The sequence below is a fragment of the Tupaia chinensis genome, unplaced genomic scaffold, assembly GCF_000334495.1.
Source record: "Tupaia chinensis unplaced genomic scaffold, TupChi_1.0 Scaffold000086_1, whole genome shotgun sequence".
Taxonomy (NCBI): Eukaryota; Metazoa; Chordata; class Mammalia; order Scandentia; family Tupaiidae; genus Tupaia; species Tupaia belangeri.
In genome coordinates this window covers 6,382,014-6,400,146 of record NW_006159548.1, presented here as the reverse complement: position 1 = coordinate 6,400,146, position 18,133 = coordinate 6,382,014, and the positions used below count along the sequence as shown (strand labels likewise).

Here is an 18,133-nt window from a genome sequence, read left to right as displayed (position 1 = left end):
CAGAGAGCTGCCTGTGCCTTCTGCCCTGCTAGGACGCAGTGAGAAGGCATAGCTATGAACCAGAACGTGTGTCCTCACCAGACACTAAATCTGCTGGTGTTTAATCTCTGTGATGTGTAAGCAATCCAATTTATAGTATTTTGGTACAACAGCCTGAATGGATTAAGATATAGCTACATTTTGGAGAACTTGATTCTCGACACAATGAAGACTCTTTACAAAGTTGTTTTGAGATTTGTTTGCTGTTTTACAAGAGAGTAATACAGTAAGATCTGGGTTTTTTTGTGTTTTTTTTTTTTTTTTTTTGCCAGAGAGTGTGTGGGCTCACTGAGAGAGACAGTAAGAAGGAAAGTGAGAACTCAGTCCCCTAGGGGGGATGACCACACCACAATCCCTTCTCCTTCATTCTCCTCTTGGGATTTGGAGCACACACTCACATGCACCCGGCAAGATTTTCAAGTCACCAGGTCCAGGACTTAAACCGTGGTTGGCCATGTGGGAATCCAGCATCTTCACCACTGTGAAGATCTGGTTTTTAAGCTTTTAGTTTGAACTGCAAAGTTGAGGATGGACTGGAGTTGAGAGGAGAAGTCTAGAGGAGAAAGATTCATAGAAAGGCTAGTGCAATAGTTCGGTGAAAGAGGCAAGAACCCGAGATAATGGCAGTGGCCAAGAGAAAGGGATTGAGATCAAGTTCAGGAGATGGAGTTGGCCGTGGGAGAGGAGGGATCCATCAATGTTGTCTAGTTGGATGCCTGTGAGCTCTAGAATTCAGGAAGAGTTTTAAAAAATTATAATAATAATAATTATTGGGAAATGCATGGAAAAGACTTTGAATGATAAAGCGGGGAGATCGATGCCTCTGTATTGACTGACATGCATGGCATTCCCTTTTGAAAAAGCAATGGAAGTCAATGTAAAGTTATATGTAATCCAATGTAATATAAAGAAGATTATGATGATAAAAAAAAAAAAAGAGAATTCAGGAAGAGTGCCGTGGAGGAAATGAAAAGATTATGAGGACTGGTCTGGACATGCATTTGGGCCTAGAGAGACCCAACAAAAAGCTGGCAATGTGAGTTGAGAGCTCAGAAGAGAGGCTTGAGCTGGAAATGCATCTTCGGACATGATACTAGAAACAATGATTGATTTCTTCCAAGAGAATGATATAGTTAAATGAGGGGTTCCTCCTATCATTTTTCAGCTTCAAAGCTCTGTTGGCCACTTGAGATCTAAAAGATAACATTTGAATGTCTTAATTTGACTCTCAAACCTCTCCCCAGTCTGTTAGCAGCCTTTCTCTCAGATATTTATTCAACCCACCAGCCTTTGTAGAGAGCCTGGATGTGCTGGTGTATGTCAGGGATGGAGAGATGAGCAGTCTTGGTTGCTGCTCTGGGAGAGGTCTAGTGGGGAGGAGAGACAACAAAACGGACTATTAGAATTCAGTAAATAAGAACAGCAATAGTGCAGGACCAGCAGATGGCATAATAGTTACATCACTGGACTCCCACGTAGTTGAGCGCTGTTCAAGTCTCAGACCAGACGGCTTGAAACTCATGCCGAGCACGTGTGCTTGCATGCCCAAAATCCCAAGAGGAGAATGGAGGAGAAGGGATTACAACATGGCCATCCCCACTCGGGGGTGATTTTGTGATAGGCAGTCGTGAGCTGGCAGCCCTAAGAGAAAAGTGAAAGGTTCACCTAGCCCCAGGCACCAGGAGAGCGAGGCAATTTGCCATCTTCCTTCCTTGGGGTCTGAGGGAAGCGCACAGGGATGATTTGTAGATTTTTCTCTCATCAAAAAGACCTAAACAAGCGTTTTGGTCAATGCCCTAATTCCCATTAGGGTGATGGACTAATTGGGCAGTCTAATTGGGGCAACCTGGCTCACACTGGGTGTGCGCAATTAGGTGATCAAGTTCCTCGTTCTTTACCTGTGAGGAAGATGTGCAGGTGCAAGCAAGAACGTGAGGATTCAAATTTAAAGGAAGAATATAGGCAGCGTAAGGGCCTCTCACTAATGAGAGTAATAAAAATAACAGTTAACTAGTACCAAGCGTGGCAAGCTGCCAGCCCAAGAACCTTTTTGGGTGTACCTCCTTTCTTTCCTTTCTATCTATTAAATCTTCTTTTCTACCTACTTCATTCGTGGTTGCAGTTTCATTTTGCACCTAGGGACAGATCTCTAATTTTAGTGATCTGGACCCAAAGAACCAAGGACTTCACAAAGCAGCTCGACACTCTCCCATCCATTAACAATTTCTCCCTGTCTCTCTCCATCTCTCTGGCAAGTGCACACACTCTACAGCAAAAAAATCTAAAAAAAAAAAAAAGAACAGTAATAGTGGCTCTCACATAGGTTGTTGCAAGAATTAAGTGAGTTCATCCCCAAAAAGCCCTTAAAAAGGGTCGATCTGCAATAACTATGCCTACTCTTGGAGGGATATGTATTGGGATTGGAGGCGTGGGTCAGGGATGGCTGCTTTGATTCAGCTGAGCTGAGTCTTGAAGGAAATGTCAGAGTTAGTCAATAAAGGGAGAAGGGGAGGGGTGGGAGAAAGATCCCCAAATTTCTTCCTGTTCTCTTGTGTAGTGGGTTGAACTATGGCCCCCCAAAAGATACATCCATGTACAAAAACCTGGAACCTGTGAACATTCCCTGTTTATGAAAAGGGAGTTTCCAAGTGTGACTAGAGTAAGAACCTTCCGATGAGATCGTTTGGAGTATCTGGGTGAGCCCTAAGTCGGTGACTGTTTTTGTAAGAGGCAGAGAGGAAGGATGCACAGATGAGAAGGCTGTGTGAAGACGGAGTCAGACTGGAGTGCCATGGCCAGGGGCCAAGAGAGCGAGGAATGCAGACGGCTTCCAGGAGCTGGGAGAGGAGAAGGACTCTCTCGCAGAATCTCCAGAGGAGAGCGGCCTGCCAACACTTTCATTTCCAACAGCTAGCTTCCAGAACTGGGAGAGAGTACATGTGTGTTATTTTATTTATTTATTTATTTATTTTGAAGAAGTTTTTGCTATAGGGCGCGTACGCTCACCAGAAAGACAGAGAGAGACAGAGAGACAGAAAGCGAGAAATCACCTCCCAGGGGGATGACCACGCCGCAATCCCTTCTCCTCCATTCTCCTCTCAAGATCTTGGGCACGCACACACATGCACCTGGTGTGAGTTCTAAGCCACTGGGTCCGGGATGTGAACCGCGGTCGACTACGTGGGAGTCCAGCGACATAGCCATTACGCCAACTGCTGGTTCCCAGTACCTCCATTTTTTAGAGCATATTCTCTCCTAATGTTATTGAAACCAATGTCTACTTCACACAGATGATTTTTTTTTTTTTTGCAACAGCAATTAAAATTTTTCTTGGGACCAGCAACTGGCGTAATGGCTATGTTGTTGGACTCCCACGTAGTCCACCACGGTTCAAGTCCCAGACCTGGTGGCTTAAACTCACGCCGGGTGCGTGTGCTTGTGTGCCCAGTATCCCAAGAGGAGAATGGAGGAGAAAGGATTGCGGCGTGACCATCCCCCCTGGGGGGTGATTTCTCGCTTTCTATCTCTCTGTCTCTCTCTGTCTTTCTGGCGAGCGCATGCGCCCTATAGCGAAAACCTCTCAAAAAAAAAAGTTTTTGTCAAAGAAAAAAGGGAGAGGGGAAGAATACAGCCAGTGGAGCTGGGAGAGGAAGAGGATAAGGTTACAAAGCGGAGGGTAACAGGAGTCAGAGTCCAGAGCACACAGAAGTGAAATGGGGCCAGCATGAGAAGGCAGCACAGAGAGAGCCCAGGGCTTTTTAAGAGAAATGATAAGTACAGGGTAGGTGCTAAATGATGCTGATTGCAGGCTAAAACTCTCTGGGTTTGAATCCTGGCTCTGACTTTTATGGGTTTAAAATAGTAGGAAATGACATCATCTGAATCATGTCTTCCTCAACTATAAAATAAGGGTAATGATAGTTCCTGCCTCATGGGATGTTATTAGAAGGATCAAATATACTAATATGTGTGAAGCACTTGGCTTAAGGTCTGGCCTAGAGTGTGCAATACCTATCATTATTCCTATTAATACTGGGTCTTTGGGAAAGCCAGGATACATTTTTTTCATAGAAAAATATGTCTTGACTTTTCTGACAACCCAATATTATTAGCAGTAGCATCAAGTTAAAGAATTAGAATGTGAACACTGGAAAGAATTCCAGAATCATCTAATTCTCCCATTGTACAAATGGAGAAACTGAGGCCCAGAGACGTTTTTTCCATTGGCCAAATTTAAAGAAATAGCGGCAAAGCCAAGATGAGACTAACTGCTTGAAAGTCTGTGGTTTTTTGTTTTGTTTTGTTTTGTTTTTTGGAGAGTTTTTTGCTATAAGGCGCTTGTGCTCGCCAGAAAGAAAGAGACAGAGAGAAAGAAAGTGAGAAATCACCCCTCAGGAGGTGGCCACGCTGCAATCCCTTCTCCTCCATTCTCCTCTCGGGATCCTGGGCACGCACGTACATACGCCCGGTATGAGTTTAAGCCACCAGGTCTGGGACTTGAACTGTGGTCGGCTACATGGGAGTCCAGTGACATAGTCATTATGCCAGCTGCTGGTCCCAGTCTGTGCTTTTTCTAGAAGGGCTCCACATATGGATTTGAGAATCATGAGACTATACATGCTCACGGCCTCTGAGGACATGTACGAATGACTTAGGGAGACCCAGAGAGTGGTAGAGAAGGTGGGGGAGAAACAAACGGAAAGCACTAGCAAGGAAAACTCAGAGCTGGGCTGGGGAAGAAGGGGAAGAGCCAGGAGGAGGAACCAGGAAGAAGTAATGGTTGTAGAAGCTGAGACAGGATTTCACAGGGTACAAATAAATGGTCACGACGGTCAAATTCCCAGAAGAGATGAGAAAAGATGACTCTGGTACAAAATGCTAGGTTTGAAGTCGAGTGCATTCGAGTGTGAGTTATACAAGAACCTGCTATGGACGGCATGTGTGTGTCCTGACATTCACATTCAACCTAATCCCCAGGGTGATGCTAGGAGGAGGGGGCCTTGGGAAGGTAATTAGGCTATGAGGATGTCAAATATTTATTGAGGACCTAGAAGTGGCTTTTCTTGTCTTTTTTTATTTTTAATTTCCTTTTTCAGTTTTGCTATAAGCTATGTGTGTTCGCCTGAGAGACAGAGACAAAGAAAGTGAGAACTCATCCCCAAGCGGGGAATGGTCATGCCACATTCCCTTCTCCATTCTCCTCTCGGGGGAACATGCACGTGTGCCCAGTGTGTTTTACTTTTTTCTTTTTTAAAGAATGATTTTATTTGGGACCAGCAGTTGGCATAATGGCTATGTTGCTGGACTCCCATGTGGTTGACTGCAGTTTGCGGCCCGGACCCAGTGGCTTAAAACTCATGCGGGGCACGTGTGCATGCATGCCCAAGATCCTGAGAGGAGAATGGAGGAGAAGGGATTGCGGCGTGGCCATCCCCTGTGGGGGGTGATTCCTCGCTTTCTGTCTCTCTATCTCTCTCTCTCTGTCTGGCAAGCTCATGCGCCCTCTAGTAAAAAAGTTCTCCAAAAAATAAAAATAAAAGAAAAAAAAGAATGATTTTACTTGACTTTATCTATCTATCTATTTATTTAAATTTGATCACGGAGGGACAGAGTGAGAGAGAAAGGGAAAGTGAGAAATCAAGCCACAGGTCCGGGACTTGAACCACGGTCATCCATGTGGGAGTCCAGCGCCCTTAACCACCACTCCACCTGCCAACCCTGCCCGTTGTGTTTTTCAAGCCACTGGTTTGGGACTTGAACCATCCAGTCGTTCATGTGGGAACAAACCGCCTGGCTGGCCTGCAGGTGGCTTTTCTATCTGAACATTTATCGCAAGTGCTGTTTTCTTGTTCATTTGTTTGTTTATTGTCTGCCTGTTTCCTGGAATGTAAATTTCTGGGGTGCCGAGATTTTGTCTGACTGCTTCACTGTCATGTTACCAGCCCCAGAAAAGAGCATAAACCTGCTAGGGTGTGTGTGTATAAGAATTATTTATTTTATTTATTATTGTTATTATTTTTTTTTAATTTGCCATAGGGCATGTGTGCTCACTAGAGAGAAACAGAGAGAGGAAAAATGAGAAAGCAAGCTGCCAGATCCAGGACTTGAACCATTGTCAGCCATGTGGGAGTCCAGCACCCCAACTACCATGCCACCTACTGGCCCCTTGCTAGTTGTATGTGATGAGTAAATAAACAAAGGTTCAGGACAGGAGAAGGGAAGTCACTGCAGGGGGTCCGATAGTATTAGCCTGCTGGCTCATAAATCACAGTTCTCAACTCCACCTGCTAGTCCAAGAAGAAGACCCTCCCCGCTTGCTGCATCAGAGTGCCTGGGGGTGTTCTGACTGTGGAAATCCAAACCTAAGCAGGGGCCAGAGCAAATGCCCTGGTTTGCGCTCCTGCTTTTCCATGTTCCATCTTAGCCAGGTTTCACCTGGCTTCTACTCAGTGACCTGGATGGTGAATGCTGGGCATTCGCACCTTTGGGATAGGATTACCTCCTCCATTCACAGTAGGTTTGGACTGAAGGCAAAGCACATGTGCACCAGAATCTAATCTTCCAAAAATGCATACGTGTCAATAGGAAGGAGAGCTGCTTTCTGCCTTAATCCATTCAGGCTGCCTTGACACAAAACCATAGGCTGGGTGGCTTGAATGACAGACGTTTCTTACAATTCTGGAGACTGAGAAGTTCAAGATCAAAGTGTTCAGATTCAGTGTCTGGAGAGGACCCTCTTTCCGGCTCACAGAGAGCTATCTTCTCTCTGTATCCTCACATGGTGGAAAAAGACAGGGCGTTCTCTGGGTCTCTTTTAATTTTTTTTTTTTAAGAGAGATTTTTGCTAAAGACCATGTGCGCTTGTCGGAGAGACAGAGAGAGAGAGAAAGTGAGAAATCACCTCCCATAGGGGATGGCCATGCTTTAATCCTTTCTCCTCCATTCTCCTCTTGGAATCTCGAGCATGAATACACATACACCTGGCATGAGTTCCAAGCCACCAGGTCCAGGACTTGAGCCACGGTTGGCCATGTGGGAGTCCAGAGCCTTAACCACTATGCCACCTGCTGCCTCCTCCCCCGTGTCTCTTTTATAAGGGCACAGATCCCATGAGAGTGGAAAGGGTTCCACTCTCATGATGTAACTACCTCCCCAATCCCCTACCCCAATATCATCACAATGGACATTAGGATTTCAACACACGGATTTCGTGTGGAGCTGTTATGGCATTTAGTTCATAACAGTAATCATCTCTGCTCTCCACGTCCTACGCTTGTGCTGAAGATCCAGGTCAGAAGGATGGCCTAGAGTGTAACACACACACATAGGTCACTACAGTGTGACACTCTTGCTGAGTGATCTGTGGACGGGGACGGAGCAAGTTGTCCTGGAAGAATGCTCTCTGTGTTACTCATGCCACACACTAAGGACTGACATAGATGATTCATGGTGTCCCCTCCGCCCTAGATGACTTCAGTGTCCCTCTCTCGGTTTCATATGTCTGTTTCATCTCCAGTGCTTCTCAACTCCACTGTGCTTCCTTGACACTGTCATACTTCACATCTGTTCATCACCCCAAACTGTTCTCCTTTAGAAACCTCAAGCTCTGGGACCAGCAGTTAGCGTAATGGCTATGTCGCTGGACTCCCACATAGTCGACTGCGGTTCGCGTCCCGAACCCGGTGACTTAAAACTCACGCCGGGCGTGTGTGCGTGTGTGCCCAAGATCCCTAGAGGAGAATGGAGGAGAAGGGATTGTGGCGTGACCATCCCCCCCTGGGGGGTGATTTCTCGCTTTCTGTCTCTCTGTCTCTCTCTGTCTGTCTGGCGAGCACACGCGGCCTATAGTGAAAAACCTCTCCAAAAAAAAAAAAAAGAAACCTCAAGCTCCAAGACAGGAGGATATTGAAGCTCTTCTCACAATATTCTAACGTCCTAGAACTCATATTCACTTATTCCCATTGTACCTGCTTTTCTTTTTTCTCTTTCTTTCTTTCTTATTTTTTTTTTTTTTAAGAGAGATTTTTTGCTATAGGGTACATGAGCTTCCTGAGAAACAAAGAAAGTGAGAAATAACCCCGGGGAAATGGCCACACCACAATTCCTTCTCCTCCATTTTCTTCTCAGGGTTTTGGGCACTCACACACATGCACCTGGTGTGAGTTTTAAGTCCCGGGTCCAGGACTGGAATCAAGGTCACTACGTGGGAGTCCAGTGCTGTAACCATTACGCCATTTGCTGGTCCCACGTACCTGCTTTTCAATCCCACCAAGATGTCCTCAGAACTTTCTTCCTAAGCCCTTAGCCCCTCTGAGCTGACAGCCTTTAGTATCCATCTCTGCCACTACCTTCATTACACATCTCAATTTTCAGGCCCTGCCTGCCAACCCTCAGTCCTGTGCAGCCCCTGCCTTCCCTGTTCCTGTTCTCTGGGAGTATTGCCCCTTAATCGAGAAAAAGCGCACAGTGATTTGTTCTTGTGTCACCAAAAACTTTCAAAGTAAGTTGGTTCCTTTGACCAAATGTCAATGCTGGATGCCTCTCCACATACCAAGAAACAACCCACAACTCTTATTCACGCTTCTTTCATCTCTCATAAGTATTCGTACTCAGTAAATAACATCTTCTTCTATAGGGAAAATGGAGGTTTTCATGCATCAAATCCCCCAGCTTCCTGCTCCTTACATGCAAATAAAATGTATGGGTATGCTCAGTCCTGGCAGATAGTAAATCCTTCCCACTTAGACCTAGTGCTTCTGCCCTTCTGGCCACGCAATTCTACCACATCTCAGTCTCCTTTGCAATTAGGCATTACATTTTTTGCAAGTGGAATCTGAGCACTAGGGTTGAACACCACTTTTGTGCCTGGCCTATAAACATGTCCCCCACACACGTCACCATGATCTCGCCCCTTCTGATAAACGATTTGATGATACAGCAAACATCTGCTAAAGATGATGGAGCTGGGGCCAGCCGGTGGTTAAAGGAGCCGGATCCACATGGCCTACTGTGCAGTTTGAGTGCCAGACCTGGTGACTTGAAAAACACACTCTGTGTGTGTGTGTGTCCAAAATCTCAAGATGAGAATAGAGAAGAAGGGATTGTTGTTTGACCATCTTGGGAGCAGGGGGTGATTTCTCACTTTCTCTCTCTCTCTCTCTCTTTCCAGTGAGTACATGTGCCCTATAACAAACTAAAAAAAAAGACGGAGCTACAAAAAGCCTTTATTCTTAAATAACTGTCTGGTCATTAAAACAAACAAAAACCTGCATGGATAATAGCTGCCTGCCCTGCAAAAACCGTCCTAAAGATAATGTGAGAAGCCAGCTTTGTGTCGGAGTCACTACAAGCCAGGGCTTATTTGTTACAGCAGTTTAGCTTACCTTAATTAATACAATAGCCACTTCTCCTTCTCTCTGTTCTTAATGGGAAAAGTGGCTCTCTCCTGTCCTGTCCCAGGGAAGCCTTCTACCTGAACTCTGGACTTTAGCCCCCCCAAGCTGCAAGTCTATTTCATCAATTATTTACCCTCTCCTCTGAGTCTTCAACTTATCCTTTTCTGGCTCCTCTCCCTCAGCACGTAGACACGATCACGTCTCTTCTAATGACAACTCCCCTCCCTCCAAAATCTTGTTACATGATCTGATATTCTCCTTATCTAGAATTTTCTTTTTCCTTTTCTTTCATGGTCATCTTCCTCACTTGACCCTCTAACTCCGCACTCTCCCCACCCCTCTGTAACCTGGCCACTGTCCCCACCACTCTTCTCCTGAAGCTGCTCCAGCTCAGGCCTCAGTGACCTAACTGGCTGTGGTCAAATTTCACTTCTTATCAAACTTGGCGTTGGGTCTATAGAACGCTGTCCCCGCTTCCGCTTCTGTGCTCTGTGGTACCTCGATCGGTGGTGCCCCCCTTCTCCCTCTAGCCACTCGGAGTCTCCCTGATGGGCTTCCTGTCAGTCTCCTTCCCACTTTCTCTTTGGTAAATGTGGTTTCATCCTCTGTTCCCTTCCCTTCCCATTGTCTATAGGGCTCTTTCTTTTTTCTTTCCTTTGAGAGATTTCTGCTATAGGGTACATGCACTTGCCCAAGAGACAGAAAGAGAAAGAGAAAGCAAAAAAAATCACCTCCCCCAGGGGGTGGCCACACCACAATCCCTTCTCCTCTAGTCTTCTCCCAGGATCTTGGGCACACACACATGTGCCTGGCATGAGTTTCAAGCCTCTGGGTCTAGGACTTGAACCGTGGTCGGCCACATGGGAGTCCAGCAACGTAACCATTATGCCATCTGCTTATCCCCTATAGAGCTCTTTCTAAGCAACCGGATCCTTGCCCATGACTTAAATGATCATTTATAGTTGTTAATATTTTGGAGCCTCAAACTTGTATTGCCAACTGTTATTTGAATGTTTCTATTTTTATGACCCATAGGCACCTCAAACTTAGTGCATTTGAAACCAGGGTCAATTGGTGGCGTGGTAGTTGAGGTGACTCAATCCCATGTGGCTGTCAGCATGGTTCAAGTCCTGGACCTGACAGCTTGAAAAACATGCCAGGCACCTGTGTGTGCATGCTCAAAATTCTGATAAAAAAATGGAGAAGAAGAAATAGAGGCATAGCCATGACCCCGGGGGTGTAATTTCTCACTTTTCTTCTCTCTCTCTCTCTGTGTGTGTGTGTGTGTGTGTCTCTTACCAGTGAACACATGCACTCTATAGCAAAACAAAATTAAATAAAAAATATGTTAAAAACTGAACATATCAGCTGGCCTTGTAGCCTAGTTGTTAAGGGAAGCCATTTCCCACATGGCTGACTATGGTTCAAGTCCTGGCCTAGTGATTTGAAATAATATCAGGCATGTGTGTGTACCCCAAAACCCCAACAGGATGGAAAGGTGGAGGAGAAATTATAGCATGCCCATGCCCTGTTTGGAAATGCTTTCACTCTCTCTCTCTTTCTAGTGAGCATATGTGCTCTCTGGCAAATAATAAGAAAAAAGGACTGCATTTATCATCTTTCATATTTCCAAAATCTACTCCTCTTGTATTTTTTATCCAAATAGAGGGTAACAACCATCCATCCAGCTACTCTGGCTAGATTCACAGGAGCAAGCCACACTTATTCCTTATCCGCCCAAATGACTCCAGCCCCAAATCCTATTGAATTCAACTACCAAGTATCTCTCAAATTCATTTCAGCCACTGCTGAATTCGGTCAGACCTACTTCATCCCTTATCTGAATCCTCTCAGTAACTTCTGGAGTGTTCTCCCTGCTGGCAGCCTTACCGCCCTCTTAGAGCCTAAAGATCTGATACTGTTCTGGGATCAGCAGATGGCATAATAGTTATGTCATGGACTTCCACATAGCTGACTGTGGTTCAAGTCCTGGACCTGAAGGCTTGAAACTCATGCCGGTGGTGTGTGCATGTGTGCCCAAAAATCTTAAGAGGAGACTAGAAGAGAAGAGATTGTGGTATGGTCATCCCCCATGGGAGGTGATTGTCTCTCTATATGGCAAATGCACTTGCCCTATAGCAGAAATATCTCTTAAAAAATTGATGCTGTTTTTTTCTTTGTTGTTTATTTACACGTCACTTTTAAATTAGTGTGTTTTTTTTTCAAACTAAAAAGCAATACATTCCTAGAAGAGAAGAGATTGTGGTACGGTCATCCCCCATGGGAGGTGATTGTCTCTCTATATGGCAAATGCACTTGCCCTATAGCAGAAATATCTCTTAAAAAATTGATGCTGTTTTTTTCTTTGTTGTTTATTTACACGTCACTTTTAAATTAGTGTGTTTTTTTTTCAAACTAAAAAGCAATACATTCTCATTGTAAAATAGTTAAATTCATAAGGCTATAAAGAAAAACCTAGGGGCTGGCCAGGCGGTGTGGTGGTTAAGGTGGCTTTATTTACATGTCACTTTTAAATTAGTGTGTGTTTTTTTTTTCAAACTAAAAAGCAATACATTCTCATTGTAAAATAGTTAAATTCATAAGGCTATAAAGAAAAACCTAGGGGCTGGCCAGGCGGTGTGGTGGTTAAGGTGGCTGGATCCCACATGGCCAGCTGTGCGGTGTGAATCTCAGGATCTGTGCCCCAAATCCTGAGAGGAGAATGGAAGAGAAGGGATTGCGACCTGGCCCTCCTTGCTGGGGAGTGATTTCTCACTTTCTCTCTCTTTCTCTCTTACTTTCTCTTCCTCCACCTCAAGCAAGTGCATGCACCCTATAGTAAACTTTAAAGAGAGAGAGAGAGAGAAGAAAAAGGAAAAGTTAAAGTTATCCCTCATCCAGTCCTCAAGTCTTATCCTCAAATACAGACATTTCTTTTTTCCTCCTAAAAATAAGATTGTACTAAACATGCAGTATTTCTTCTATTTTAGGAGGCACTTTTTTTTATTTTTTCATTTTAACATCTCTGAAATAAAAATGTGTCCTAAGATCAATGGTATCTCAGGCTTGGTTAAATACAGTATCGTTTTGCCATGTGTTCCTTTGACTTTAAGATCGGTCATGACATAAACCAGCACTTACCGCCAGCAGAGCTGCTAAAGTAGAAATCTGGCCAAGTTGCCACCCTCCAGAAAGTTCTTCAGAGGCTGCCTTTCCCCCACCCCAGGCTCTTCCTCTTCTGACTCCTGCCTACTTTTGCCATTTCCAGAACATTCACACTCATCCTTGTCCTTAAAGCCAATCAGGCCAAGTGGATCTATTTGCAGTTAGTCCCCTGAATAGCTGCGATCAGCTGGATCTTTTTTGCATTTGCACCGATGTTTCTTTACTTCTTTCTTTTTTTAGAGGTTTTGGCCTTAGGGCACTTGCACTCGCTGAAGAGGGAGAGAGAGAGAGAGAGAGAGAGAGAGAAGGAGACATTGAGAGGGAAGGTGAGAAATCATCCCCCCAGTAGAGATGGCCACACCACAATTCCTTCTCCTCTATTCTCCTCCTGGGACCGTGGGCATGCACACACCCATGGCCAGTGTGAGTTTCAAGACACTGGGTCCAAGATTCGAACCATGGCCGGACATGTGGGGGTCCAGCAAGGTAACTCCTATGTCATCTGCTGGCCCCACACTGATGTTTCTGATGCCTTAAAAGTTTCTCTCACCGTTTCTACTCAGAGTTGTCTTGCACTGAAAAAACACCCTGGCCCAACTGTGCTGGAATAGGCAGTAGCGTGCCACCCCTAAAGCTGGAGCCACAAGGGCAGCCAGGTTCTAATCCTGGGTTGACTTGAACACACTGGGTACCCTCATGATTCTGGCTGGCTGGGAGGCTGGGGGAGGCATAATAAGACCTTTCTCTCTCTCTTCCTCCCTTTCTCTCTCTCTCTCAAGAAATAAATAAACTTTTAAAAAGAATGATTTATTTATTATTTTGGAATTTACTATAGGGCATGCGCACTCACCAGGGACAGAGAGACAGAGAAAGTGAGACAGCAAGCCTCCATGTTTGGGCTCAAACTTCAGTCAGCCATGTTGGAGTCCAGCGCCTCAACTACCAGGTCACCTGCTGGCCCATAAAATAAACTTAAAAAAAATTTTTTTTTCAATTGCCAAAGGGTGCATGTGCTCTCCAGATTTCGCCCCTCAATGGGTTGTAGTCACGCCACAATCCTCTCCTTTCTGTCTGGACTTTTTAAGTGCAGAACTAAACCTCAGTCTATCTCATGACTCCCTTTTGGGACAAGCTCCTTATTTTGCAAATAGATGCTTTGAAAATTTCCATAGAGGGCTCTTTGCTGCTTACCACTCTCAAGTGTCTGCCTGAGTTTTCAATTTGGACTTCTTCCTGCCCTCGGTGAAATAAAAACAACAGAACGCTAAAGCTTAAACCAAAACCTTTATTTTAATGACTGTCTTAAAGGCTCAGTGTTATGTAGAGTCATCAGTGGAAATCAGGGAAAACCAGTCTCCCTTTCAACCCAGCACTGGGTTTGGAAATGAGAAAACCCCCAAAATCAACAAAAACAATTTCAGTTCTTCTGTAGATTATTTAAAGCCAATGATTTCAATCCAGTGTACCGTTAGGAATTTAAAATAAAGCACACGGACCAGCCAGGGGCATGTTGGTCAAGGCAACTGGATCGTACATGGTCGACTGCGTGGTTCGAGTCCTGGCAGCTTGAGAAACACTCCAGGCACGTGTGCATATTGTGATAGGCAGTTAGTTAGCCATGAGCGGGCAGCCCTAAGAGAAAAGCGAAAGGCTCACCTAGCCCCGGGCACCAGGAGGGCGAGGCAATTTGCCATCTTCCTTCCTTGGGGCGTGAGAGAAGCACACAGGGATGATTTGCAGATTTTTCTCTTATCAAAAAGACCCAAGCAAGCATTTTGATCAACACCCTAATCCCCAAGTAAGCGTTTTGGTCAACGCCCTAATTCCCACTAGGTCAACGCCCTAATTCCCACTAGGACGATGAATTAATTAGGCAGTCTAATTAAACAACCTGGCTCACACTGGGCATGCGCAATTAGGTAATCAAATTCCTCACACCTTACCTGTGAGAAAAGTGTGCAAGTGCAGGAGGAAACACAGATTCGAATTTAAACGAAGGACATAGATAGTGTAACAGACCTCCCACCAACAAATATTCATCACCTCTAATAATAAAAGTAACGGTTAACTAGTACCAAGCACGGTTGCCACTTAACAATCTGCCCACCTGAGAGTCTTTGGGGTGTATTCCTTTTCCTTTCCTTTCTTTCCTATTAAATCTTCCTTTGGGGTGTATTCTTTTCTTTCCTTTCCTTTCTTTCCTATTAAATCTTTTCTACCTACTTCATTCGTGGTTGTGGTTTCATTTTGCACCCAGGGACAGATCTCTAATTTTAGTGATCTGGACCCGAAAAACCAGGGACTTCACAACGCAGCTCCACACTCTCCCATCTGTTAACAATATGTGTACAAAATCCAGAGAGAGAATGGAGAAGGGATTGCCGTGTGACCACTTCCCATGCTTTCTCAACTTCCCTCTCTCTCTCTCTCCAGCAAGTGCATGTGCCCTATAGCAAAATTTAAATAAATAAATAAAAATAAAATGAAGCTCAGTTAACGTGGCTTGTGGCAGTCACCACGACTGGTCTGTGCTAAAACATGTCAGCAACTACAAGGACTCGTAACTATCCGAAACAGTAGAGCAATGAAGGAAAAGTGGAAAGATGGGAGGAGCATAAGAAAGAAGAATGTTACATGACAGGGAAGGAGGAAAACAGAGACTTTATAAAGAGAAATACGACAGACATGAGGGGACTCTGAGACTGACACATCTGCTTGTTGGGGTAGGGGTAAATAAGCATGTCTTGTAGGGGCCGGCAGGTGGAGTGGTGGTTAAGAGCGCTGAGCTCTCACATGGTCGACTGCCAGTTCTTGTCCCAGACCTCTTGGCTTGCTCTCTCTTTCCTCTCTCTCTTTGTCTCTCTCTGGTCAAAATTAGAAAATAATGATAATAAATCAATAATTCTTGGAAAAGGAGTATGTCTTGGGGCCAGCAGGTGGCATGGTGGTTAAAGACACTGGATTCCCACATGGCCAGCTGTGGTCCAAGTCCCGAACCTGGTGGCTCACTTTCCCTTCTCTCTCTCTCTCTCTCTCCTCTCTGCCTGTCTGGTGAAATTGAAAAAATAATAACAAATGGAATTAAATAAATAAATACATTTTTTAAAAAGTATGTCTTGTAAGTAAAAGACATGGGAGGGTCAGGCTAAAGAATGAGTCTGGGAGCTGAGCTAAGTAACTGGATGAAACAAGAAGTATCTCCACCTGTAAGCAGGACTGACAGCAGTGAGAGTCTCAACTCACACAGAGTTTCCACTCAAAGACCGGAAGCATCAGCAGGTAGAAAGGAAATGCATGGGAACGCAGCTGTGAGCCGATGGCCTGGTGGTTGGGGCCTGGGCTGTCACATGGCCCAGTGTTTAACAGCTTGCTTCCTCACGCTCCTTTTCTGTCTCTTTCTGATGAGCTCACGTGCCCTATAGCAATTTTTAAAAAAATATTTATTTATTTAATTACATTTGTTATTATTTTTTAATTTGAACAGAGAGAGACAGAGCAAAAGAGAAAGTAAGGAAGCAAGTCGCCAGGTCCAGGACTTGAACTGCGGCCAGCCATATGGGAGTGTCCAGCACCTTAACCACCACGCCACCTGCTGGTCCCCAGCAAATTTAATAATAATAATAAAATGAAATTATTCTTTTTTTAAAAAAAATAGTGCAGTAATCCTAGCATCTTGAGGAGGTCCCTGTAAAAGGACAGCGCTGGTCTGCAAACCGCCTCTAAATTGCAGAGCTGTCCACAGACTTCTGGGGCAGAGCGAGATTCAGGCGGCCATTCCAAGGCTAAGAACAGGGGCCTCAATTCTGAATACGCTTGAAGTACTGAACCTTCCCACTGCAGAGGAAGCCTTGCATTCCCCAAAAGAAGACTGTTTCCATCTCTTCTGTTTATAAATTGTAAACAAAAATAAAGTAACACTGGGCATCAAATACCTTAACTGGCAAAACGTAATTCTTGTTCATTTTAGCTGCCGGGGCAACTCAGTGATTTTTTCCTCCCCTGCACCAGAATGCATGGAAATTCTGAAGGCCAAGCCGGCGCTGGCTGAAACTTTCAGAGTGATCCCTCTTTCCAGCACACACCAGAGCACTGCAGGAGTGGCCTGGTCAGTATCTCCATTTCCAGAAAGATTTGGTTCCGAGGCAGAGTGCATTCCGCGACCTCAGCATGGCCTCGAGGAACCTGAAGTTACCTCCCCGCAGCGGTAATAAAGAAAGGCACCTGGGACCAGCAGTTAGCGTAATGGCTATGTCGCTGGACGCCCACGTAGTCGACTGCAGTTCGAGTCCCGGACCCGGTGGCTTAAACTCACTCCAGGCGCGTGTGCGTGCGTGCCCAAGATCCCGAGAGGAATCCCGAGAGGAGAACGGAGGAGAAGGGATAGCGAAGTGGCCATCCCCCCCTGGGGGGTGATTTCTCCCTTTCTATCTCTCTGTCTCTCTCTGTCTGTCTGGCGAGAGCACGCGCCCTATAGCAAAAACCTCTCCAAAAAAAGAAAAAAAAAAAAAAGAATGGAGGAGAAGGGGTTGCGGCATGGTCATCCCCCCTGGGGTGGGTGATTTCTCGCTTTCTGTCTCTCTGTCTCTCTCTCTGTCTTTCTGGCGAGCACACGCGCCCTATAGCAAAAACCTCTCAAAAAAAAAAAAAATTACAGGCACCTTCCGGAGAGACCGCGGAGTGCCGGTTAATTTGCACCCTCCTCCGGGTCACAGACTTCAGCCCCAAGTTACCCAGCGCCTGGAGAGGCAGGGAGCGAGCTGAAACGGCGGGGGGACCCGGTTTGGGTTCGCTGCCGGCTCGGGTTCGCTCCCGACCGCACCTAGCCGCGTTCTCGCCGGCTGACCCGCCTGACTCATCTGGGATGGGTGGCAGCGGGTGGGGGAGATCTCAGAGGGCGGAGGGACAGGAGGAGGCGGGCCGGGCCCTTCCCCTAGAGGCCGGAGGAGGCGTCGCCAGGGCGCAGGTGAAACCGACTCCGACCTATCCCGGGAACTTTCGCTGCTGCGACTCTGCCAGAGGCCCGCGTCGCGCCGGGGCGACCTGGGAGCTACCTTGGCCCACCCTGGCTACGCGCCGGGGCTCAGCCCGGGTACTGCTCCCAGAGGACCTGCGACCCTCCTGGCGCGCTCGCAGGCTGTGGCTGCTGATGGAGGCGGGCGGTGCGGCCCCGGGCACAGGTGACACACGCGGGGCCAGGCTTTCTGCTGCCGGGGCAGAGCTCCGAGCGCGCGAGACGCAGACACCCCAGGGGCAAGGGACCACAAGGTAGCGATGGCCCAAGAGCTGAGCCAGGAGGCACTTCTGGACTTTCTGTGCCAGGCCGGGGGCCGAGTGACCAACGCCGCCCTGGTGGGCCACTTCAAGAGCTTCCTCCGAGACCCCGCCGCGCCCCCCAACGAGCACCAGCACCGGCGCGAACTCTTTAAGGGCTTCGTCAACTCCGTCGCCGCAGTGCGCCAGGACCCCGACGGCACCAAGTACGTGGTCCTCAAGAGGAGGTACAGGGACCTTTTAGGGGAAGAGGGGCTGCAGCG

General features: G+C 46.3%; 1 protein-coding gene across 1 annotated transcript in view; it reads left to right on the top strand.

Annotated features, from left to right (window-relative positions):
• Positions 1-17,536: 17,536 nt before the first annotated feature.
• The window catches only part of SOWAHB (sosondowah ankyrin repeat domain family member B), a gene marked incomplete in the record, with an annotated part of 4,344 nt that continues 3,747 nt past the window's right edge, over positions 17,537-18,133 (top strand). Inside the window, 1 exon segment of the mRNA XM_014585753.2 lies at positions 17,537-18,133. Within this exon segment, the coding sequence (XP_014441239.1) occupies positions 17,871-18,133 (263 nt within the window).